This window comes from Stegostoma tigrinum, chromosome 7, assembly GCF_030684315.1.
Source record: "Stegostoma tigrinum isolate sSteTig4 chromosome 7, sSteTig4.hap1, whole genome shotgun sequence".
NCBI classification, from domain to species: domain Eukaryota; kingdom Metazoa; phylum Chordata; class Chondrichthyes; order Orectolobiformes; family Stegostomatidae; genus Stegostoma; species Stegostoma tigrinum.
Window position 1 is genome coordinate 71,506,478 of NC_081360.1, and position 27,320 is coordinate 71,533,797.

At 41.4% G+C, this 27,320-nt stretch overlaps 1 protein-coding gene across 9 annotated transcripts in view; it reads right to left on the reverse strand.

Moving 5' to 3' along the window:
- nckap5l (NCK-associated protein 5-like) overlaps nt 1-27,320 on the reverse strand; it is a 752,792-nt gene that overhangs the window by 367,723 nt on the left and 357,749 nt on the right. For all 9 annotated transcript variants that reach the window (XM_059647402.1, XM_059647401.1, XM_059647405.1 and 6 more), the window contains one exon: nt 24,336-24,469. In XM_059647402.1, coding sequence (XP_059503385.1) covers nt 24,336-24,469 — 134 coding nt within the window. The remainder of the gene's footprint in view (nt 1-24,335; nt 24,470-27,320) is intronic.

The following is a 27,320-nucleotide window of genomic DNA, read 5'->3' on the forward strand; positions in this document are numbered from 1 at the left end:
GACAGATTGCTTCCAGCTACATAGCATGTGGTATTTTGCACTTTTACTGGGAAGGATATTTCTTTCTCGCCAAACATTTGCAAGCATCTGACCTACATCATCATAGAGACAGAATTGCTCTTTAATCCACTGCCAAATAACTACTCGCTCAACCCCACAGCCCTGCCTAAAACAGGAAAGTTATCATGTGATGAGGAAGGGGTCCCTCCCTTCTTTTGCATGATAAATAATCTCAGACGAAAGCCACTTCCTAATGATGTAGCAAGTGATAACATATTTTATAATATAATCTAATCAGGAAACAAATTTGCTGCACAGATTCAATATACTACTCCAGGCAAAATCAAACAGGCATTCAAACCACGAAACAATGTAAACCTGCAGGGATTATTCAAGGGAGAAAAGTAGCAGGAAAATCACACATTTTCACATAAGTCAGATTCCTCAATCAACCAGACAGTAAACTGTGACAGAAAATAACAGTGTCACTTAAGCACACATGCAAAGATCACCTTCAACAAAATCAGAAAAAAATCTATTAAACTTCAACTGACAAAGTGACTTGCTAATTGGTACTTCCCCACCCTATTCACTTGTTGTTTAATCTTCAGAAGCATTTTCTGTGACTTTCAGTTAAGAACCAAATCTTGTGGTCACAGCTGGGTCTTCATCACTCAGGTGAAGAGCCAGCAAAAGCCTCAGATTCCACCTTTTCAGAAAAGATCACATTGTGACCCAGCAGCCAGCCAACGGCGGGTTTTCAAGGAATCCAAGATCCTGAAGGTAGAAAGTCCAGCCATCAAAATTAGTGGCCAGCTTGAGCCTGACAGCTCTATTGAAAGGCAGTGCCAGTGCCCATGGGGAGGCAGTGGCTACTGCTGTTTGTATGTCCCATTGCGGTCACAGAGGAAGGGATTTGAGGGACGGGAGTGGAAAGGATTAGTGAACTCTCAGCAAAGAAAAGGGCACGGCTCTGGATTCCAGCTTCTTCAGTCAGGCATTTGACCAGGGAGGAATCATTCCCCCAGCTCTTGGGAAGCTGCAAGCAAATATGCCAGGGTTTAATACTGATGATGGTTCTGATGAAACAAATGCACCATGTTTTCATTTCTCATTGCAGAATATCCATCCGGTGAAAGCTATTCCCAATATTGAAGCTACAAGTCCACACACAGCAGAATTTTACTTGATATTCCCCAAAAACACTTCACAAGTGTCCTTAAAGCAGTAGTGAATTTTACCACATCTGAAAAGAACAATCTGGAGCTGCAAACCTTCCTGGATTATACAGGATTTCGAGGAATGAAAGTTTAATCTGCAGGTACTTCTGTAAGAAATCAGCAAAATCAGTAAAGTCATCTATTTTGACCTCTGTGACGTTGTCAGATTCCACCCTTGCTTCAGTTTAACTTTTGAATCTCTCGTCCATGTTCTTGTTGCATCTGAGCCCAATAACTTCCATGCACTCTTAGTCAGTCTTTCACATTCATAGATTTGAAGTCGTCTGCTACCCTCTTATGTTGCACCAAGCCTCATTCACACATCACTCCATGCTTCCTAACTGTGCTAGCTCCGAGTAAAGTAACATCCACATTTTAAAAGTCTCATCCTTGTTTTCAACTCCCCCATGGCCTCACCCATCTATAAAGCTGTTCTCTCCTCCAGCCTTACAACTCTTCGAGATATCTCTGCCCTAGTTTTGGCCTCTTGAATGCCTCCACTTAAAAATGCTTTATTATTGGTGGCAATGCCTTCAGCTGTTCAGGTTCTAAATTCTGGAATTCCCCTGCTAAAATTTTCCGCCACTCCAGCTGGGTTTTCTCCTTCAAGATATTTCTTAATTTTTTTAAATTTAACCAAGCTTTTGGCCATGTGCTCCAATATCACCTTGAGGCACTATGCAACCTTGTTTCAGAATGCACATACAAATGTCTCAGGATATTTGTTATGTTTGAGGTACTATATAAATGCAAAGTGATCTTGTTGTTGGTGTTGGATGTCAGGCTCAGACAAATATTCCAGTCATGGCAACACCACACATAGATCAGTTGCTGCTTATCCTGTTGTATCCTTAAATGTAACAGAAATCAAGTAAATTACTACAGTTATATGCATGTTAACAAAAATTACATTGCTTTGTTCCTTGCTCAGATAGCTCAATTAAACTACCCATGTTGAATCCTCAACAATTAATAATGTCTCACCCACATATCACTAATGACATGTGCATTTTTTTTCCCCAAGCACTACACCAAGGCTCTAACAGTTTTGTATTTGTATAAGTAATGACATTTCACTAAAAATATCACCAACGCAAATAAGCTTTTCTCCTAACTACTCCTTTTCAACTTTCTCTTCTAAAATGACAAATTGTGAACTTGCAGCACTTTGGAACCTCAAGAGATCAAGAGGCTTTTTCACATGTGAGCTTAGTCAGTCAAGGAAAGCTATTTTACAATGGGGGTGCATCAGGGCTGAAACTGATCCAATTTTCATCAAACTCACAGACGATTATTTTAAAGCAGAGTTAAAAGACAGCTGCACTGAAACCAACTATACCCACCCTACTAGTAGTCCAACTGACATCAACTAACTCATTGCAGACTGAAAATTATACTTGATCTGTTTGAATCGAGAAAGTCACAAAATAGATCACCCAAACACCTTTTAAAAAGTCAATTTTTAAAATGCTACCCAAATTCATTTCCCTGCTGTATAAACACACAGTCCAAGGAAGAAATATTAAACATAATAAAACATCAAATTAGCATACTTTTGCAATGTCCTGTGTCTCACAAGACAGCAGCAGATGCTACATTCGTTGGAAGTTAAGGTGGGGGATGCATATAAAACACGCAACCTCAATTCTCCAAGCCACACTTTCTTTAAAAGCAGCTAGCCTCTGGATGACCAAGATGATTGTATTTCAGCGGAAGATCAAATCAAATGAAACATAAACAGTCATGTTGTCATGACAATCCCAAGACATGAGATAGTCAGCAAACAAATTGACAATTTACAAACTAATTGTCAATTGACAGTTTTAAATGTTAATACATTGCGGTCTCGCTGATTATCAGCTTAATAAATTATGCTCTGTTTCAGGTTGCTCACATTTCTGTCACCGATTTAGCTATTCATATTTCATGTCATATGTTATTTTGCTTTTCTACTTTGTTGCCAGAATTCAATTCATGTAAACTAAGAGAGTTGGATGGCACACATATGCAATAATGGAGCTCTTTCCTTTGTCAAGAGTTCTGACTGATGCAGGTAAAGGAGAATCTTCTCTTTTGCATGTTACATTCATTACATTCTAATGGAAGGCTCCAGCCAAATGTGAAATGACATTTTCCATTGCGATGTCCATTAACCTTGCATTCATTTCCAGCATTGGCTATTTACATTAAAAGTTTGGTTTTATTTATAACTGTTGAGATTGTTTTAAATTAAAATTTCTAGAATAGAAACATATATACACTTATGTGCTAACACCAACACATTCCATGAATTTGAGTCTTCACATTTTCATTTTATGTATACAGTAACATTTTTATGCGAGTTAAGAGGGAGCAAAAGGTTCATAATGTGAATGTGGATTAGGAAACACAGAGAAGAAAGGCCATGGAGAGCAAACTATAATGTTTTCCACATGGTCAGTGCTCCAGAGGCATTTAAACCAGCCTTGGGCAAACTTTGCTTTTTTCTCTGCAAGAAACACAAGAGGTCAAAGCCTCACTTGTGTACCATAGTAAGGAAGTGAAGTTCAAGAATAGAGTATGCCAGCCTGATTATGCTAATTGCAGCAGACTGCTTTCATGCAGAGATAGATACATACTGACATCAGTGCTTAAGCCCTCTGTTCATGGTGTTTGATAAATCATATCTAAAGCCATGCCTGGTGCATTCAGATTACTACAACCTTTCAGAGTCAACTGGTTTGTCACTTTTTATTAAGAAACATGATTAATAACCTTATTGAACAAATAGCTATGCCACTCAAACTGTCTGCATTGTAAACCTGCACTGCTTTTAAAAGTCTGAACTCTTTTTGTGAGAAAGCACAAATTATAAAGTAAAAATGTCGGCTGACTCACAAGTCTTAATCTAAACAATATGACTGCTATAATATTTCCTATCCAAAATCTATTCATTACTCAATGGTTCAGAGATTCCGTATGGATCAGTAAATAGTGCTTTGGAAAAAAAATACTTTTAAGTATATGAATGACTTAGGGAGGTCTTGCAATGAATTTTGAAACCTCCCTGATCCAGAAGCTCAAGGTTCAAGTTCTACTCCAGGGTTTGGTCGCTCGATGTTTCAAATCACTCTGCCAAAAACCAAAACAGTTTGGATATTAACTGGTAAATCCCTCAAATGTCAATGGCAATGGGAGAAAGTAAGCAAGATCATCGCTCAGCCATGTGATAGAATGAACAATGAAGCCTCTACTACAGTATCCATAGCTCCAGGCTGCAACATGCATGTACACAAAAGTGCATGTTTCCACAGCAATAATGGGAACTGCAGATGCTGGAGAATCCAAGATAACAAAGTGTGGAGCTAGATGAACACAGCAGGCCAAGCAGCATCGCAGGAGCACAAAAGCTGACGTTTCAGGCCTAGACCCTTCATCAGAGAGTGGGACGGGGAGAGGGTTCTGGAATAAATAGGGAGAGAGGGGGAGGCGGACCGAAGATGGAGAGAAGAGAAGATAGGTGGAGAGGAAAGTGTAGGTGGGGAGGTAGGGAGGGCATAGGTCAGTCCAGGGAAGACGGACAGGTCAAGGAGGTGGGATGAGGTGGTAGGTAGGAAATGGAGGTGCGACTTGAGGTGGGAGGAAGGGATGGGCGAGAGGAAGAACAGGTTAGGGAAGCAGAGACAGGCTGGGCTGGTTTTGGGACGCAGTGGGGGGGGAGGGGACGAACTGGGCTGGTTTTGGGATGCAGTGGGGGAAGGGGAGATTAGGAACTCAGGATCTTTTTGGGCAGAGTGGGGTGGGGCAGTTGAATCCATTGACTGGACACCATGTAGATCAGATTGGCACCATCAGCATGGAAAATGATCCCTATTCCAGGTGGTTTGGCCCTGCATTTCAGCAATCACTGAATGAGTACAGAAGAAATGGCTTAGATACTAGAATACAGAGTACATTTTCAGAACTGGCCAATAGTACATTTAAAGTTTAATGAAAAATTGAAAAAAAATTAAATAAATTAACAAGCAGTTAATTATAACCAATAAAGGATGGTGGGAAAGGTGATGTATTATGGTTACAGCATTTACCGAACTTCTGGACGCCAGCATGATCCAGGGAAAATGTATTTGTATTAAGCAGAGAGGGTTTAACCAGATCCAGTCAGACTTAACAAACTGGAAGCTGAACTGCAAACATCACAACACATCAAGAGGAAAGGAATTCACCCAGATATTTTGTACCAGGAAGTTGTTACCTCCTATAAGTTAGAGTCTTCTGATTTTGTCACTGGCCAGGCAAAGGAGGGTGGAAATGCGAAGGATGCAGGTAAGGGAGAGAGGAGTGCAGGAGTTTCAACCGTTGCATTGGTGTAAGAGGATTGAGGGCATTTCAGGAGACTGAGCCAGATGATAAATTAGCTAACTAACCAAGGCATCATATACAGCCGGCCACTGCCAAATGAGGCTAGCGAAAAGCAATTTAGTGATAACGGATAGCGTAATGAGGGGCAAATATACAAGTTGCTTGAAAAGCTCAGCGGGTCTGACAGCACCTGTGAAGAAAATATCAGAGTTTTGAATCTTTAAAAAGCTTACCTCGAGTGCCGGTGCCTTCCATTTCTGGTTGCAGCAGCAGCGCGTGCGGGAGCTTGGAGCAGGAGCCTGTCGGGAAGCCGGTCTGTCACTGTTTTTGAATCTTTAAAAAGCTTACCTCGTGAATACGCGGAGGGACGCTGAGCAGGAGCCGAAACGGGACTGGTGAGTGAGTGTGTGAGGTAAGGTATTTGTGTGGTTGCGTTACCCGAAACACTAACCAGGTAGTGTCTCCCACCCATCCTCCTCCTCTAACCAAAAAATAAAGGTTCTGTGTACCTGATTGGTAAGGTAACAAGTGTATTTTTTATTCTTTAGTTTTAAGTCTTGGAAATTTAGAACAATGGGAACGGAGGTCAGGGCAGTTGAATGTTCCTCCTGCAGAATGTGGGAGGTAAGGGTCACCACTAGTGTCCCTGCTGACTACATCTGCGGGAAGTGCACCCAACTCCAGCTCCTTGAAAACCGCGTTAGGGAACTGGAGCTGGATGAACTTCGGATCATTTGGGAGGCAGAGGGGGTTATTGAGAGGAGTTACAGGGAGGTAGTCACTCCTCAAGTACAGGAAAAAGGCAGATGGGTTACAGTCAGGGGACTGAAAGGGAACCGGCAGGCAGTGCAGGGATCCCCTGTGGCCATTCCCCTCAACAATAAGTATACCGTTTTGGATACTGTTGGGGGGGACAACTTACCAGGGGAAAGCAGTGGGGCACAGGTCTCTGGCACAGAGTCTGTCCCTGCTGCTCAGAAGGGAAGGGGGGAGAGGAGCAGAGCATTAGTCATTGGGGACTCCATAGTTAAGGGGACAGATAGGAGGTTCTGTGGGGAAGAGAGAGACTCATGGTTGGTGTGTTGCCTCCCAAGTGCCAGGGTGCGTGATGTCTCTGATCGTGTTTTTGGGATCCTTACGGGGGAGGCAGAGCAGCCCCAGGTCGTGGTCCACATTGGCACCAATGACATAGGTAGGAAGAGAGACGGGGATTTAAGGCAGAAATTCAGGGAGCTAGGATGGAAGCTGAGAGCTAGGATGAACAGAGTTGTTGTCTCTGGTTTGTTGCCCGTGCCACGTGCTAGTGAGGCGAGGAATAGGGAGAGAGAGGAGTTGAACACATGGCTACAGGGATGGTGCAGGAGGGAGGGTTTTGGATTCTTGGATAATTGGGGCTCTTTCTGAGGTAGTGGGACCTCTACAAGCAAGATGGTCTTCACCTGAACCAGAGGGGTACCGATATCCTGGGGGGAAAAATTGCTAAGGCTGTTCGGGTGGGTTTAACCTAATTCAGCAGGGGGATGGGCGCCAAAATTGTAGTTCGACTATAGAAAAGGTTGAGAGTAGGGTGGTCCGAAATAAAGTTTCAGGGAAGCAAGATGGCACCGGCAAGCAAGAAGTTGGATTGAAGTGTGTCTACTTCAATGCCAGGAGCGTCCGGAATAAGGTGGGTGAACTTGCAGCATGGGTTGGTACCTGGGACTTCGATGTTGTGGCCATTTCAGAGACATGGATAGAGCAGGGACAGGAATGGTTGTTGCAGATTCCGGGATTTAGATGTTTCAGTAAGAACAGAGAGGATGGTCAAAGGGGCGGAGGTGTGGCATTGTTGGTCACGGACAGTATTACAGTAGCAGAAAAGATGTGTGGGGACTCGTCAACTGAGGTAGTATGGCCTGAGGTTAGAAGCAGGAAAGGAGAGATCACCCTGTGGGGAGTTTTCTACAGGCCTCCGAATAGCTCGAGAGATGTAGAGGAAAGGATAGCAAAGATGATTCTCGATAGGAGTGAGAGAGACAGGGTAGTTGTCATGGGGGACTTCAACTTTCCAGATATTGACTGGGAACACTATAGTTCGAGTACTATAGATGGGTCAGTTTTTGTCCAGAGTGTGCAGGAGGGCTTCCTGACACAGTATGCAGATAGGCCAACAAGGGGCAAAGCCACATTAGATTTGGTACTGGGTAATGAGCCTGGCCAGGTGTTAGATTTGGAAGTAGGTGAGCACTTTGGTGATAGCGATCACAATTCTGTTAAGTTTGCTTCAGTGATGGAAAGGGATTGGTGTATACCACTGGGCAAGAGTTATAGCTGGGGGAAAGGCAATTACGATGAGATTAGGCAAGATTTAGGGAGCATAGAATGGGGAAGGAAACTGCAGGGGATGGGCACAGTAGAAATGTGGAGCTTATTCAAGGAAAAGCTCCTGTGTGTCAGGCAGGGAGGAAGCTGTAGAGTGCGGGAGCCGTGGTTTACAAAGGAGGTGGAATCTCTCTTCAAGAGGAAGAAGAAGGCTTATGTTAGGATGAGATGTGAAGGCTCAGTTAGGGCGCTTGAGGGCTACGAGGTAGCCAGGAAACACCTAAAGAGAGCAGTCAGAAGAGCCAGGAGGAGACATGAGAATTTGTTGGCGGATAGGATCAGCGTAAACCCTAAGGCTTTCTATAGATATTTAAGGAATAAAAGAATGACGAAAGTAAGATTAGGCCCAATCAAGGAAAGTAGTGGTAAGTTGTGTGTGGAGTCAGGTGAGATAGGGGAAGCGCTAAATGAATATTTTTCAACAGTATTCACTCTAGAAAACGACAATGTTGTCAAGGAGAATACTGAGATACAGGCTACTAGACTAGGTGGGATTGAGGTTCACAAGGAAGAGGTAATAGAAATCCTTCAGAAGGTGAAGATAGATAAGTCCCCTGGGCTGGATGGGATTTATCCTCGGATCCTCTGGAAAGCCAGGGAGGAGATTGCCGAGCCTTTGGCATTGATCTTTAACTCGTCATTGTCTACAGCAATAGTACCAGAGGACTGGAGGATAGCAAATGTGGTTCCCCTGTTCAAGAAGGGGAGTAGAGACAACCCTGGCAATTATAGACCAGTGAGCCTTACTTCAGTTGTTGGTAAAGTGTTGGAAAAGGTTATAAGGGATAGGATTTATAGTCATCTAGAAAAGAATAAATTGATTAGGGATAGTCAGCATGGTTTTGTGAAAGGGAAGGTCGTGCCTCACAAACCTGATTGAGTTCTTTGAGAAGGTTACCAAACAGGTAGATGAGAGTAAGCCGGTTGATGTGGTGTATATGGATTTCAGCAAGGCGTTCGATAAGGTTCCCCACAATAGGCTAATGTACAAAATTTGGAGGAATGGAATTGTGGGAGATATAGCAGTTTGGATCAGAAATTGGCTGCAACTACACACAACCCATTGTCAGTTAATAATGGTCCCCTTTAGCAGCTATTCATCCCTCCACACTGCCCTATGTCCTTGTCTGTCCAACTGTTTTTCTCTCTCTTTGGGCTCCATCTCCACCTATCGTTTACCGTCTCCTTCCCTCCCACCACAACTTCTGCATCAATACCAGCCTTTTCCTAGCTACAGTCAGTTCTGAAGAAGAGCCACTGGAATTGGAATGTTAACTCTGTTTTCTGTCCACAAATGTCACCAGACCTAAGTTTTTCCAGCAATTTCTGTTTTTGTTTCTGCTTTTTAGCATCTTCAGTTTGTTTGGTTATTTTTTGTTAAGTGTGAATTGTGTCGCCTGTTTATCCCTCTTAAGCTTAGTGTTCTAATTTAAAGGTATCCAGCAGTGAAACTTCAGTTTTAAATGTTTTAAAAGTTGGCAATTTTCAGCAACAGTCACACAATAAACCAAATTAAAACACAATAAAGTTATTCAGTAAAATTATAGATGCAAAGATAAACAATTGATATGGATAGGTCAATTCAGTGCATTAACTTTGCAACCTGTTATTTGCTTGAAGAGTTCTGAGGTGAAAGGGTTGAAGACTTGAGACAAGAATTTAGCAGTTGCAATAGCTTCTGTAGTTGAATTTTTGGAGGTTACCTTTACAGATGGACAGTTAAACTTGGGGAGGTCACCTTACAAGTAAACAGTAAGTAGAGAAGGTTGTGAGACATAGAGAGAGAGAGAGAGAGATGGGGCATGGGGGGAGGCAGAGGTGGCGGTTTCTTGTGTGTGGAGTCAGAGGAGATATGGATTTCAGCAAGGCGTTTGATAAGGTTCCCCACAGTAGACTACTGTACAAAATGTGGAGGAATGGGATTGTGGGAGATATAGCAACTTGGATCAGAAATTGGCTTGCTGAAAGAAGACAGAGGGTGGTAGTTGATGGGAAATGTTCATCCTGGAGACCAGTTACTAGTGGTGTACCGCAAGGGTCGGTGTTGGGTCCACTGCTGTTTGTCATTTTTATAAATGACCTGGATGAGGGCATAGAAGGATGGGTTAGTAAATTTGAGGACGACACTAAGGTCAGTGGAGTTGTGGATAGTGACAAAGGATGCTGTACGTTGCAGAGAGACATAGATAAGCTGCAGAGATGGGCTGAGAGGTGGCAAATGGAGTTTAATGCAGGCAAAAGTGAGGTGATGCACTTTGGTAGGAGTAACCGGAAGGCAAAGTACAGGGCTAATGGTAAGATTCTTAGCAGTATGGACGAGCAGAGAGATCTCTGTGTCCATGTACACAGATTCTTGAAAGTTGCCACCCAGGTTGACAAGGCTGTTAAGAAGGCATACAGTGTTTTAGCTTTTATTAATAGAGGGATCAAGTTCCGGAACCAAGAGGTTATGGTGAAGCTGTACAAAACTCTGGTGAGGCCGCACTTGGAGTATTGCGTACAGTTCTGGTCACCGCATTATAAGAAGGATGTGGAAGCTTTGGAAAGGGTGCAGAGGAGATTTACTAGGATGTTGCCTGGTATGGAGGGAAGGTCTTACGAGGAGAGGCTGAGCGACTTGAGGCTGTTTCCATTAGAAAGAAGAAGGTTGAGAGGTAACTTAATTGAAACATATAAAATAATCAGAGGGTCAGATAGGGTGGACAGGGAGAGCCTTTTTTTCCTCGGATGGTGACGGCGAGCACGAGGGGGCATAGCTTTAAATTGAGGGGTGAAAAACATAGGACAGATGTCAGAGGTGGTTTCTTTACTCAGAGTAGTAAGGGAATGGAACGCTTTGCCTGCAACGGTAGTAGATTCGCCAACTTTAGGTACATTTAAGTTGTCATTGGACAAGCATATGGACGTACATGGAATGGTATAGGTTAGATGGGCTTGAGATCGGTAAGACAGGTTGGCACAACATCCAGGGCCGAAGGGCCTGTACTGTGCTGTAATGTTCTATGTTCTATGTTCTAATTAACATTTTGGGCCCAGTGACCTGTTCTGAGGAAGGGTCACCAGACCGGAAACATTAACTCTGATTTTTTTCTTCGCAGGAGCTGCCAGACCTGCTGAGCTTTTCCAGCAACTTTTGGTTTTGTTCCTGATTTACAGCATCTGCCGTTCTGTAATAGCGTAATGTAGGGAGTTAACATTGTCCTCTAAAGCAAAGAGCAGTCAGACAGAAGACTGTGTGCCTGCTCAGTGCCAGAGCTTTGGAGATCTGCTCAGCGCTGATGAGGAACTTGCAGTGGGAGAGGGAGGATCCAGTTGTGATGGTCCATGTAGTACTGTTGACAAGTAGGGCAAGCAAGAGCTTCTGCACAGCCACTATGAGGAACTAGGCAACAAATTAAGCAGCAGAAACTCAAAAGGTAATATTTTCTGAGTCACAAGCAAATACACAAAAGATGCAATGAGGCCAGGATTCATGTTAAGTCAGAAGATTGTGACAATCTTTAAAACCAATGTAAGATGTCCCAAAAAACAAAAAAAAAAGAGAAAGTAAACTTTGAGGTTAAACTTGTAAGTAATATCAATACAATAAGGAAGAAAGAGGGCAAAGTGAGTATAGGCCCTTTAGAGAATTCCCCCAAGGAAATAATATGGAGAACCAGGATGGCACAAGAGTTGAACAAATACTTTGCATCAGTCTTCAATGTAGAGAAGATGAATTTCATTCCAAAGATACAAGATAATTAAGGGGGATTGGAGATAAATATAATACCTACACAGGAGAAATAGTACTAGGGAAACTATTGGTGTTAAAGGCTGATAAGTCAAATAAGAATTGTTGGGTTGCATCCTAGGATATTAGATGAAATAGGCTCAGAGGTAGTTAATGAACTAGTAGTAATCTTCTCAGATTACTGGAGATTCTGGAGACATAGATTCTGGAGAAGTCCCAGGGGACTGGCAACTGTCAACATAACACACTTATTTATAAAAAGGACAAAAATAAACAAGTGTGATCAGAGATAATGGGAACTGCAGACGCTGGAGAATCTGAGATAACAAAGTGTGGAGCTGGATGAACACAGCAGGCCAAGCAGCATCTTAGGAGCACAAAAGCTGACGTTTCGGACCTAGACCTTTGATGAAGGGTCAGCTTTTGTGCTCCTCAGATGCTATTTGGCCTGCTGTGTTCATCCAACTCCACACTTTGTTATCACAAAAATAAACAAGATCATGTACACATGGTGGCTCAGTGGTTAGCACTGCTGCCTCACAGCACCGGGGACTAGAGTTTGATATCCCCCTCAGGTGCCTGTCTGTGTGGAGTTTGCACATTCTTCCCATGTCTGCGTGGTTTTTGTCCGGGTGCTCCAGTTTCTTCCCACAGTCCAACGATGTGCAGGCTAGGTGGATTAGCCAAGCTAAATTGGCCGTGGTATTCAAGGATGAGTAGATTTAGGTGGGTTATAGAGGATGGGTTTCAGTGGGATGCTCTGAGGGTTGGTGTGGGCTTGTTGGGCTGAAGGGCCTGTTTTCATGCTGTAGGGATTCTATGATCTATGATCATTAAACTTTGGATAGCTCTTCCTTGAAAAGCACTTTAAGGAATGCCTTGAATCTGTTTAAGGTAGAGGTAAATTAATTCTTGAGGGAGGTAATGAAAGGTTGCCGTGGGTAGGCGGAAGTGTAAAGTAATCAGCTGAGCCATGATCTAATTGATGTTAGAGCAGGCTCAAGAGACCAAATGGCCTACTCCTGCTCCTATGTCATATGGTCATATACATGGTCATACACCAGATTTGGGAGGTGTGGTGAACAATGGAGATGGTATCGGCTGATTGCACCAGAATAAATTAGAATGGAAAGACACTTAGAATTTAAATGAAGAAGTATGAGATGACACTCATGGGCAGAAAAGGTCAGGCAGAGGTATTACAGAATTGATGACAAAATTCTATGGAGTCAAAGGGGCCTGGGTTTCCTGTGAATTGATCATTGAAAGTGATAGGTCATATCAAATGAGTAGTTGGCAAAACAATGCGATCGTAACCTTTATTTATCCAAGCATTGAGTACAATAGAAGAGAAGAGAACTTTTGCTGAATCTTTTCAAGATCTAGTTAGGTCATGTTCCAACTCACTGCAAGAGGAGGCCCCACAAATATCCCCATCTCCAACAATGGAAAATCCCCACACATCAACGCAGGACACAAGGCTGAAGCTCACAGCAATGGCACAGTGGTTAGCACTGCTACCTCACAGCACCAGGGACTTGGGTTCAATCCCAACCTCGGGCGACTGTCTGTGTGGGGTTTGCATATTCTCCCCGTGTCTGTGTGGCTTTCCTCTTGGTGCTCCGGCTTCCTCCCACAGTCCAAAGATGTGCAGGTTAGGCGGATTGGCCATGCTAGATTGCCTGTAATGTTCAGGGAGGTCTAGATTAGGTGGGTTATAGGGGGATGGGTCTGAGTAGGATGCTCTGAAATTTGGTGTGGACTTGTTGGGCCAAAGGGCCTGTTTCCACATGGGTTCAGTTATTCTATGGTCCATCTCAGACTCCTCCAGTGGTCACCAGCATCACAGATACATACCATCAGCCAATTCAATTCACTCCACGTGGTATAAAGAAACAGACAGAGGCAGTGGATACTGCAAAGGCTATGGGACCTGACAACCTTCTGACAATAGCTTTTAAGACTTGAACTCCAGAACTTCCTGCTCCCCTAGCCAAGCTGTTCCAGTATAGTTACATCACTGGCATTTACCCAACAGTGTGGAAAATTGCCCAGTTATATCTTGTACATAGAAAGCAGAACAAATCCAACTCAGCCAATTACCACCCCATCAGTCTACACTTGATCATCAATAAAGTGATGGAAGGTACCATCAACAATACCGTCAAGCAGCATATGTTCAGCAATAATCTGCTCATTAATGCCTACTTTGAGTTCCATCAGGGTCACTAAGCTCCTAACCTTATTACAGCCTTGGTTTACACATGAATAAAAATGCTGAAGTCCAGTGGTCAGGTGAGCCACGTTCAACTGACTGTGGCATCAAGGGGCCCTCGCAAAACTGGTATCAATGGGTATTGGAGGCAAACTCTTCGCTGGTTGTAGTCATGCCTGGCACATAGGAAGTAGTTGTTGCAGGTCAGTCATCTCAGCTCCAGGACATCTCTGTAGAAGTTCCTCAGGGTAGTGACCTAGACCCAACCGTCTTCAGTTGCTTCAATAACACTCCCTCCATCATAAGGTCAGAAGTGGGGATGTTCGCTGATCATCAGACAATGTACAGCACCATTCACGACTCCTCAGATGTAACAGTAGTCCATGTTCCAATGCAACATGATCAAGTCATATCCAGGCTTGGTCTGACAAATGGAAAATAATATTCATGCCACACAAATACTAGGTAGCGACTATCTCCAATAAAAGATGATCTAACCACTACCCTTGACATTCAATGGTGTTACCATCTCTGAATCCCCAAATATCAACATTCTGGAGCTTATCATTGATCAGTAACTCAACGGGGATCATCACAAACATGACCGGAGGCAAGGAATACTGTGGTAAGAAAATCACTTCCTCACTCCTGAAAGCTTGTCCACCATTTACAGGAGCAAATCAAGAGTGTGATGGAATACTCTCCACTTGCCTGGATGGGTGCAGCTCCAGCCACACTCAAGAAGCTTGACACCATACAGGACAAAGTAGCACATTCAATTGGCACCATATCCAGAAACATCCACTCCCTCCACCACCAACACTCAGGAGAGGCAGCGTCCACTATTTGTAAGACTGACCGCAGCAATTCACCAAAGACAGCACCTTTGAAACCCATGGCCACTTCCATGCAGAAGGACAAAGGCAGCAGAAACATGGGAACACCATCACCTGCAAACCACTCACCATTCCGATTTGGAAATATATTACAGTTCCTTTATTGTTGTTAGGTCAAAATCTTAAAGTTCACTCTCTCAGGGTATTGTGGGTCAACCAACAGCACATAGACTGCAGTGGTTCAAGGCAGCAACTGATCACCATCTCCTCAAGTGCAGCTAAGCGTGGGAAGTAAATGCTGAAGAGCCAGCAATGCCCACATCCTGTGAGTGAATAAAAGAAAATTTAAAATGCCTAAAGCAATGCACCCGACTCTGGTCACCTCAATTTATAAACTATCATCGCTTGTCCCAAAAATCCATCTGGTTCATTCATGTCATTTAGGCAAGGAAATCATAAATAGAGAACTAATTCCAGGACCCCATATGTACCAGCAGTTGAATGACCTGATCTAAATTAGTCATAATTTTGTACCCCATTATCAAATCTTCTATCCATCTTTTTCACACCATATCAAACAATTCCAGTTCCCCAGCTCTCGCAACAGCAAAGAACAGCACACAAGGCTAGCCTTATACAAGACTAATATGGAAAGAGATATTAAGAACTGCCAATGCCAGAGTCTGAGATAACACAGTGTGGACTGGAGAAACACAACAGGCCAGGCAACATCAGAGGAGCAGGAAAGCTGACATTTGCGACCCTTCTTCAGAAAAAAGGGGTCCAAGCCCAAAGCCGCAGCTTTCCTGCTCCTCTGATGCTGCCTGACCTGTTGTGTTCCTCCAGCTCCACTCTTTGTTAGTATGGAAAGAGTTTTCACTCTCTCACAATAGTCCACAAACCCTAATAACTGTTTCCACTTGAGTGGGCTTTGTCAACGATAACTCACAGATCTGAAATATTAGTTCTGTTATTTCTGTCTTTGCGTGTTGAGTGTTTCCAACTATTGCAGTTTTTAATTTCAGATTACTATAAGTTGCAGTATTTTGTGAAATGTACCTACATAAACCCATCACAAGCCTGTCTCTCAGGTAGTATGTAGCCCCTGCCTGTGGGTCCCAGATCTCCACAGCATCCTTCTCCATCAGGCCAGTATTGCCTTCTCAATCCTCACACTCTGAGCCGGCATCAGCTCCAGGATGTCCTTATTATTTAAAGCAGAGCTCAGCACAACTACAATGCATGAGAGCCTTACTGGACAATACCGAGGTTCTGTAAGATCTATTCTTGCATCTGAACCTCACCTTGAGAAGCATATTCCAGGTCTCACAAATGCCTAATATAGCTGCAGCAATACTTCACTACTTTTATTTTCCACTCCTTTATAAATAAATGCCAGAATTCCATTAGCCTTCTTTATTACTTGCATATTAGTTTTCTGTGGCTCATGTACAAGGACAACCAAATCCTTCAGCAATGAAGAACACTGAAGTTCTCTCCACTTAAATAAAGCAGTTGGCTTTCTTTTCTTCAAATCAAATAAGATAACCTCACACTTGCTTATCTTAAACACCATCTGCCAAATTTTAGCCCATTCCCCCAATCTATTCATTTGCAAATTTCTTATTCCTTTATTGCAACTTAATTTCCCACCAATTTAGTGTCATGAGCAAATTTGACTACAGTATCTTCTATAATCCCTGCATCCATGTCATTAATATAAATTGTGAGCAGTTGGGGTTGAGAACCAAACCTTATGGCACGGCACTAGTAACATTTCACCAACCAGCAAAAGATTAGAACATAGAACATAGAACAGTACAGCACAGAACAGGCCCTTCAGCCCACAATGTTGTGCCGACCATTGATCCTCATGTATGCACCCTCAAATTTCTGTGACCATATACATGTCCAGCAGTCTCTTAAATGACCCCAATGACAGTGCTTCCACAACTGCTGCTGGCAACGCATTCCATGCTCTCACAACTCTCTGCGTAAAGAACCTGCCTCTGACATCCCCTCGATACTTTCCACCAACCAGCTTAAAACTATGACCCCTCGTGCTAGCCATTTCTGCCCTGGGAAATAGTCTCTGGCTATCAACTCTATCTATGCCTCTCATTATCTTGTATACCTCAATTAGGTCCCCTCTCCTCCTCCTCTTCTCCAATGAAAAGAGACCGAGCTCAGTCAACCTCTCTTCATAAGATAAGCCCTCCAGTCCAGGCAGCATCCTGGTAAACCTCCTCTGAACCCTCTCCAAAGCATCCACATCTTTCCTATAATAGGGCGCCCAGAACTGGACGCAGTATTCCAAGTGCGGTCTAACCAAAGTTTTATAGATTGATTTATCCCAACTCCTCCAACTTCAAATAAAGCTCAGCTCAGGAAGTTAAGCCTCTGATGATAAGCCCTCTTTGACGGGTAACCTCTTTTGCAGGCGAGTGGCTGCCCTCGACCTTTTCCCCCTTCAGCCTCATTTTCCTATTGTTTCTCTGGTTAGTATGCCCTGCAGCTGCCCCCATCTTTCGGACTTCTCGTCACTGGAAGTCCAAAGCCTGAGTGAGTGATGCCCATGCAAATGGCTGTGATTAGTTTTCAGGACCTTCCATACGCTTTGCTCTCCACGTACAAGTGTTAAGTTGAAGATGGCAGACAAGCTGCAATCCCTCATCGCACTAGACGTTTATTTCTGTTCCCAATTGTTATTTCTGCTGCCTTGTTAATCCCACCATCCCTGCCAAGTCATTCTTCATTCATGCTTGCTAACTGCAGCCAATGTGGGCCTCTCACTCACCCTGCATCTGGTTAAGCTAGGGATGCTCTAAAGCAGTGCTCCCATGCAACTGGTGTAACATCGGGTAAACCCTGCTAAAATAGCAGCTATTTGACTGTTTCAGGCTCACATTGTCCCTGCCAAGTTCCAGCATCCCCTCCCAGCCCAGTTTGCTATGGTAATAGTAGGTTACAATGTAAAAAAGGATATGCTTGCCTTCCAAAGCCTCTCGCCATGATAGAATCACTCGTCCTGTCTCACTTGCCTCCAATCAGTTAGTAAAATCTAGACCCATGACTTGATGTTCCAAAAATAAATAGATGCGTAGCATCAGAATCCTCTTCAAAAAAAAAGATTTTGCAAACCAGTAATGATTCGATGGTGTGGAAAAAATGTTAAGCACGCAAGCAATTTTTGCTATTGGACACAAGTGCCGAATGTTAGCTGTAATTAATGTAACTATGACAGGAATTTTACCAGCCCACATACTTGAGGCTTAGGCAAGAAAAAAGTCTATTCCTTTCTGAAAAATATTCTTCTAATTCCGATTCAGTATGTTTTCTGTATTCAGCAAATATTTTTGTAAATTTAACTCCACGTCATCTGATTTCAAGAATTTACATTTTGCCAAAATTGTCAAATACCTATCACTGGTATGGCTTTAATCCTAATTTGAGAGAAGTGAATTTGAATCAGATATTGCTTCTATCCAAATGCAAAGGTCAACTGGGAATACTGTTGTGTTAGGAAACTCAAGGCAGATGGTCAGGTGGATAAATTTGTTCTGAGCCACATCGTTAATTAGTTGACACTGAGTAAAGACAGCAAAGTAGCAAATACAGTTTAAGAAACAACGTATTGCAAAGTCAACTATGGACGGTATTACAACACAACTTCATATATGGAGGATAAGGCCAAAATCCAGCATCTTCTGCATTATACAATCTCTGCATGCTTAGGGACTTAAATTGTCATTGTGGATTTGAGATTTTAGCTTTAATATCACGTGTACTAAAGCACAGAAGTACAGGAGTACAGTGAAAACTGTACAATGTTGACACACACTGCACCATCTTAGAAACGAAGGTAGCTAAGCTTTGAAAATGTATAATTTCTTTTAATGAGGTTAGCCTTTATGATAAGCATGGTTCAATGTGTCTACATGTTCTGTCTATCCGAAAAGAAAAGATTCATCGCTACACATACGTACAGTCATACAGCATAGAAACAGACCCTTCGGTCCAACTCGTCCATACCAACAAGATATCCGAAATTAATCTAGTCCCATTTGTCAGCATTTGGCCCATTTCCCTCTAGACCCTTCCTATTCATATACCCATCCAGATGCCTTTTAAGTGCCTTTGTAATTGTACCAGCCTCCACAACTTCATCCGGCAGCTCATTCCATACATGCTCCACCCTCTGCGTGTAGAAGTTGTCCCTTAGGTCCCTTTTAATTCTTTCCTCTTTCACCTTAAACTTATGTCCTCTAGTTTTGGACTGCTATACCCTGTGGAAAAAATGACCTTGCCTATTTGCCTGATCCATGGCCATTATCATTTTATAAAACTCTACAAGGTCACTTTTCAGCCTTCAATGCTCCAGGGAAAATAGCCCCAGCCTATTCAGCCTCTCCATATAGCCCTAACTCTCCAACCCTGGCAACATCCATATAAAAAGTAATTATTCGCAAGTTCCTCATCGTTGTCCAACTTTTTGTAAAGAGACATGGCACAGATTCTTAAATTGATCTGGTAATCCAAGTTCCAAGGGGAGACTCCATTAGCTTTGGAGCAATCCTGGTGGAAACCCATGCAGACATGGGGATGAACATGCAAACTATGAATACACATACATTTAATAACATAGATACATATATTAATATATAGGCAGCGCTCCAAAGCAGAACCATATTAGATTTGAAGTCTCTCTGTCTACAGATGAGGCCAGGCTTGCTGAGTTTCTCCAGCACTTTACTATTTTGGATCTCAAGTATCTGAAATTCTTTGCTTTTATTATGAGAGTCCTGTTCTTTGCAGACAGAAAGAACATGAAAATGCGCTCCATTAGTTTCAACACAACAAAATTGGTAAGAGCCATTCCCTGGTTCATTTATCCCCTGAATAATCAAAGTGACTGGGTTAAAGTTTAAACAAAGCCTACCAGTTAACTGCCAATCAGCATTAATGGCAGCATTCTCCATGCCTCTACCAATCAAAGTCCACTTGCCAAGGAACCAACACTCTTCTCTCAAGTGCTACATAAGAATTGGTTTTCCCTTTGAATGTTGAGGAGTGCAAGATGAAAGTGATTTTTTTCAGCAGTATAAGTTTTTTTTTTAAATTAGGTACATGTCACTTACCAGTATTTACTACGGTCTTCAATATTATCAATTTTCTTTCAGTAGGAATAGGAAACAACAGGAAATGAAAATCCGTGTCCTGATACCGTGGTGAAAATTTTTGTTTTTGTTGGCTTATTAAGAAGTTAATACAGCATCCAAGCTGACTCTTCACAGCAAGGCCCACCACGTCATCTTCCAAACAAACAGTTCAGTGGAGGGCCTTTCTCCAACTAACAAGGGCCACCAGGTACCATTGATTTGCCAATTAGGAGCCTCACTTGGCAGATGGTGACAAACTCGAGCTTGGGTATTCCCACTCAGGATTTAATTCAGGTGGAAATGGGAAGGTGTCGGGATTTCTGCCAGCTTTTGTGGGTTTAAATAAAGACGATTATTTATTTACAAATCCATCCCAAGAGTCTACGAATTCAGCTCTTTCTGGGCACTCACACATACACATCAGAAAAATAGAGCTAAAGAGGAGAATGCACTTTTATAAGTTATAAACCAAAGGAGAGTTTGGAATTCACATTTTTTTTTTGATCTTTGGAAGAGCATGCGTTGCAGGCCTGTTGGAGAAAGTAATTACATTCCAGGAGGATAGGTTGAGTAGTTTCAACAACCGGAGTCATATACGAGGATTACAGCAGGAATCCCTGGAAAAGACAAAGCTTCAGCGGGTCATAAAGTTAGTTACATGTAGTCTTCTTACCTGGAAAAGAAGTTTCTACAGTAAGAGTCTTGAAAAAGAAAAGGCATGGAGACGATAAGATATTGAACTGTCTAGTGTTTAAAAGGAATAGTTATTGCTGCCCTTTCCACTGCTTTCTCTGCAGGTGTTCACCTTGAAACGTTCGTCATCTGTAGTCAGTCTCAATCACATGATCCATACATCTATCGTCCACTTAGAATGATCTAAAGTTAGAAGCTATAGCTACACAATGGAGAATCAACAGAAGTATTTACATTTACCGATGATGACGTGGTTTCTCTACAGCCCCTTTTGTTTTATGTTTGAAGACCGAGTCTGGAAGTTCACTGATTTTGAGGTTTGAACATGTCCACAAACAAAAGGTGTGAATTCGCAGGTGGTTTTTGTCTTGCTCCATCAACATATGGGGCAGCCCACCCTAAGTCCATTTCACTATGAATCTTCTGGTGACGTGAAGTAGTCTGTGCTGATACAAAAATTTACCTGACCATCATCTGCCATGTTAGCTCTTTTTAATATCTATTTTTAAAGGAGATGGCACTTCCAGAAAATTCTAATCAGCATCTTGTCTATGTTTTCCTTCATGAATATGACGTATCTTTACAGAGCATGATAAGGGTACTTGAAAAGAATTAACCATCCACTCTGATTTAAGTCACGGGTTAATTAAAAGGTGCCCTTCATCAGATTTTACAACTGCACTTCCTCCGAATGGTCCATTTTTAATTATCCATTCACTTGTGGGATACAGGCTTTACTGGCTGGCCAGCATATGCTTGAGAAGGCCTTCTTGAACAACTGCTGTCCGGATAATATAGGTTGATCTACAATGCCATTAGAGAGGGAATTCCAGGAATTTGACCCAGAAACCGTGAAGGAATGGCAAAATATTACCAAGTCAGGATGGTGAGTGGCTTGGAAGGAACTTGCAGGTGGTGGTGTTCCTATGTTTCTGCTGCCCTTATCCTTCTAAATCGAAGTGGTTGTGGGTTTGGGAGGTACTGTCTAAGGATCTGTGGTGAAGTTTTGCACTGCATATTGTGGATATTGCAGACTGCTGCAACTGAGCGTCAGTGGTGGATGTTTGTGGATGTAGCACGAATCAAGCAGGCTGCTTTGTCTTAGTTGCTGTCAAACTTCTTGAATGCTGTTGCAACTGCACCCATCGAGGCAAGTGGGCGGCATTCCATCACACTCCTGACTTGTAAATGCTGGACAGGTTTTGGGGATTCAGGTGGTGAGTTATTCGCCGCAGTATTCCTAGCTTCTGACCTGCTCTTGCAAACACTGAGTTTATGTGGGGAGTCCGGTTGAGTTTCTGTCAATGGTAACCCCCAAGATGTTGAGAGTGGAGAATCCAGAAATTGTAACACAAGTGAATGTAAAGGTATGGTGGTTAGATTGTCTCTTATTGGAGATGGTTATTGTCGGGCATTTCTGTGCGTGGATGTTACTCCACTATTTTACTGATGCTTCTGGCCTTTTACTTTGGGAATATATTCAAACAGACATTGTTTAGAAAGGACTAAAAAATTACAGCAGTCCCTAATTTTAGAGAGATCATGAATGCAGAGAACTGCAGATATTCTGGTCAGATGGGAATTGAAGAACAAGGACTGATCTGAGTTTAGCAAACTGCTATGTGTAAACTGCTTCATTTCCATAGTGACAGAGACATGATCAGCTATTTCAAAACAATGGACTAAGCTTGTAATTACAGGAAACATACACTAAAATCAGGTAAAAATTACTGATCTTAATTCTGGTTTGTTAATTTTGAAATAACCTGTCAACAGAATTAGCTGAATTCCCAATAAGCTTTTGTGGAAACAGCCACTTATCCAAATTAGAGTTGTCAAAATTTTTCATTAAAATTATAGTAATTTACATATAAAACAACATAAGTATGAAAAACAAAATGGAAAACTAAAATATAAATGCTGTCCCAGTGATAGGCAGTTCTACATCTTCAACGAATCCACCTCCTAATAGTGGGAAATTAACAAGATCAGATGCGTCAGACAGACCTATTTGATTAAACTGCTAAATTCAACATGTAGTAAAAGATACTTTTTTGTTATTAGACTGCGAAATAACCAATTCCATTGCCCTTTCGGCAAATGTTAATTGTTCATTCTTTGGAGCAAAGATGAAAATTCACACTACAAACATGAAATCCTGAAAAACAGTAGCTCACATTACTCAGTGGACCATCAACAAATCAGCTGGGGGTGATGGAAGTATAACCTAATCCTCACCCACCCCCACAGGTATGCACCAAGCCCGTGTACATTCCTATCTAATGTATTCTGAATAATTCAGTGTTTGAAATCATGCAATCCAAAACAAGACAAATGTACAACGAAAATTGATAGCATAATTCAATAAGGACGACAGGTCTCTTATTTGTCAGCCCCCTACAGACTCATGATGGATGCAAATTCTAAAAAGCCTGAGGGTGCTTTCCACAAGCAGACACTGTAGCTTAAAGCAGCAGTACCATCCCACAGAGTTAAGTGAACTGATGGGCAATTACAATAAAGCTTTACCAGATCTTTAGAAAATGCATTCTAACATTAGGCGCAAAACACCACCTAGGACTACTGACCTCGGCTGCTAAAATTTTGCAGAGGAAGAGAATCCTGTAGTAGAATTTGGGAGCAGCCAAGCTTGCTCAAACAATGAGACCAAATGATCAACTTATCCAACAAAAATTCCTGTGGCATGACGAGATTCATTATTATATCACCACTGAATTAAACTACTGGGCACATCATTGATGGAATCAAAAATTAAAGTTGAAAATACACTAATTGACTGATTATTTTCAAACACACCGAAATCTAATTGGATAAACAAGTGCAGTTTTGTGTATATTGAAATTGTCAACAATTCATATTAGTTAAATTTGGGCTGATAATCACCTGTCTGTTCTAATCTATTGCCAAGAAATCAGTTACCTCCTATAGCTTCTCATGTGGACAGTATAGTTTTGACGTGGGGCGTGATGTGCCCATTCTGGGCCAGAAGTCCAGGTTATAACACTCCATTCCTGGGGACTTGTCATTACATTTTTGAACAAAGAAACAAAGAAACCTACAGCACAGGAACAGGCCCTTCGGCCCTCCAAGCCTGCGCCGATCAAGAACCTCTGTCTAACCTGTCATCTATTTTCTAATGGTCTGTGTCCATTTGCTCCCTGCCCATCCATGTATCTGTCCAAATATATCTTAAAAGACGCTAACGTGTCTGCGTCTACCACCTCCACTGGCAACGCGTTCCAGGTGCCCACCACCCTCTGTGTAAACAGATTGATGTAAACACAGTTTCCAATGTGGATAGATCTAAAAATTAATACTTTATTTATACTTTATATTTTAATTCCTTTAAACAAATAAAAGTGCTTTAAATTTAAAGCAATCTAAAACATTTGATTGAAAATAGAGTGAATTTAGTGAAGGTAATATCAAGGTGGAGATATTAGAGTGGATTTGTTTAAAGACCACTTCCATCGAGTATAGATGTACAGTCAAAGCAACCCCAGAATCAAATCCACCCGAGTGTGGTCCTGGTTAAACTCAGCACAAATAAACCTGTTTAATTCATATAACATCAACAGAAGTTGATTTTTGCTAGTTATTAGATCTTTTTAACCTTCATTTTTTTAAAATAGAAATGAGATGTTTGAACTCAAACAAGCAGCCAAAATACAGGTCTCTGACAAATTTCTGTGGAAGGAAGGTGTGGATAACCTCACTATTTAGTAATTTTATAATGCATTTATGTCAGATCACCCTTACCTGGCAAATTGCTCCTGCAAGGCCTGCATCTGAGATGTACTAATTTCAGACTCCAGGATAACTTCACGTAATCGTTTTTCAGTCTCAAGCCTTAAACATCGCTCTTCCTCCAATTCATCCATCAGCTTTTCACACTGGAAAAAGCATAAATTTCATGGAATATGTCAAAAGCAAGTTCCAAAAAGTAAAGCCAAAGTATTATCTGTGAACATTTATGGTGAGATTGCTGGTTTTCGAATTATAAAAAAAATTAATAAATGTCTTCTAATTAGTATGACTTGAATAAAATGTTCAAAGGAATTCACACAAAGGGTACTGTACTGTTGATGGGAGGTAAAGCAATTCAAGGGGGTAAGAAACAGCAAAAATGTAATATAGGGTAGGAAGAAAACCTCACACAAATCACTGATAGCATTCAAAACATTAACATTTTTTGCAAATAATCTTAACCAATATTAGTATTAATCATTGGAGAAAGTTTAAACTTACTCCTACACAAAGGATACAGAGCACGTTTCTAGGCAACAATTAAATCATAAGAACATAAGAAATGGAAGCAGTAATAGACAATTTGATCCCTCAAACTTGCCCTGCCACTCCATAAGTCCAATGCTCCCATTGTGGGCTTAACTCTCTTTCCTGCCTACTCAATGTCACTTGATCTGATATCTGTCTAATTTAGCCTTGAATATATTCAATAATCCAGTCTCCAGTGCTCAATTAGGAAGAGAATTCGGCACATTAACAACCCTCAGAAGAAATTCTACTTCATGTCTACTTTAAATCAACGCGATCATAGGAAAATTTATTCAGTATAATACAAGATTGTAACCAGCAAAGAGAATACAATCTGTATTAAATTAATGCAACCTCTTTTCTTTTCATTTCAAAGGCAGATAAAGCACAAGAGAGATAAAATTCAAGATTTCTCACAAGCAAGATAATTCTAAAATGAATATGGTCAAGAGCATGGGTCATAACCCACAGTATTGTGGACATTTTTAATTTGTATTTCAAGATATGTGTTTTGAAAAAAAGAAGGTGGTATAGCCAAAAATGGCTACCAATGTAAACTAATTGGTTGTCTGGTAGAGAGAGAGATTAAGACCCCCAAGAAATTTCATACTGATGGGTAGAATGAAAAATTCAAGCAATGGTTTTTCAAATGGAAGTATAAGCAAGTAGGAACTAAGATCTTGTGACTACAAAAGATAATGAGGACTGATGGCCCCTGTTCAACAGCAAGCCAACCCGACATATTACGTCCCAAACTGCAGCAAATTATTTGAGAGATTAGAGTTAAAAAGTGAATTTCAACTTTACTGGAGTGTGCTGGGGACCTGAATGCTCTTCTGTGTACCAGCCTTGGTTTGAGAATTGACATGCTGTAAAGGTCACAGTCGAAGAGATATCTCTGAGTAATAAGTTGCAGGTAAAGATCCTCTCTCACTCAGAACTGGAAATCAGTTCTTAAAAAAAACAAGGTTAACAAAAGGACTCTCACTCAACCCAAATGCTAGAAGATTACAAATTCTTCTCACATTTATTAATCAATGAACTCATTCTTTTTGTTGATTCAACAAAGATTAGTTTATTTGGCTCCTTTTAAAACATAACCTTAAATAAGTTGGAGAGAAAGGTCTGAAGAACCAGTTCATCTCTCTGCACCCAGGGACTTAACAAATTTGAAGCATCCCATTTGGAAATGTGACAAAATGGAGAACTTCACTGGGGTCTGATCATCGCATTTCTGATCACACTCCAAAGCTTACTTTTTGATCTAAGAATGTAATTTATTTTTTAATCTCCTGATGCTTTTTCATGCAATTTTGTTCTTTTTCAGCATGGATGTTTTTGTCAATATTAAACTGTAATACTGACTGGAGGTGCCCATCTCCAGTGTATAATTCTCCAATTAATTTCCATTCACTACCTCAAGGATCTGCTCCCCCAGAAAAATACCTCTTATCACAGGTTAAAACTACTATCTTGACAGTAACAAGGGAAATATCTGCAGGTCAAATGATTCAGGCCCCCATTTAGGAACCAGTGTGGGTAGGACAGAGGTCAGTCTCCAAAACAGAGAAAACAACAAATTATTAAGAGTTGAGGAGAAAAAAATTAAATTAGAATTAGAAAGACAATGCTAATGAACATGGATTCAGTTGGAACATAAAAGTTCAGAATATATTTGCAGACGATAATGGGGATTAAAATAAAAATTCATATCAGGATTAAACTTTTCTTTGAAGTGCCTATTCCTTCTGTAGGCTTCAGATTTTCCAATTCCCTGGTCAGCAATGCAAGCAGGTAAGTTGCTCCAGGGTCTTTGTCAGTTTTACAATTGAATACAACTTTAGAAGCTTGATATAATTATGTGGTAAATTTTCTAGCAGACAACACTTAGCCTTTGCAGTGCCTCAAATGTTATCGGCCATAGCCAAACCCGAAGTACATTACATTCTCCTCATTATGAAATGAATGATATACTCAAACAGATGCATAAAATCCTGCTTAATTACTTCAACATTCCTTCTTTTTGTTTTTGAAATAGAACAATTTGGATGCACTAATTCTTTCTTTCCCCAAGGGCCACTAATACAGGATTTATTTAGAAACAAACAATATTCTTGACAAGTTCATGCAATCTATGACTACGTGTTAATCAATAACCATTTAAGTAATCTGTAACATGAGGTTAAGACATTGTTATGTTCTTTCCAATTTAACAAGGTTACTATCATAGTCATTTATTGGATGATAATGTACTTGCACAACTGTCAAAAGTTAGTTAGAAAGTCACCAAAATCAATTATCTTCTTCCAACACTTCTCATGAATATGTAGGAAAAAATTGCAACCTTCTTACTTAAAAAAACGGTGAACAGAGGAGGGCAAGCAGTTGAGCACCTTGAACAATTATCAGGTAGGCAATCAAATAGGGAATCCAACAATTTTGGCCGCAACAGATGAGAAGCTATTTAAA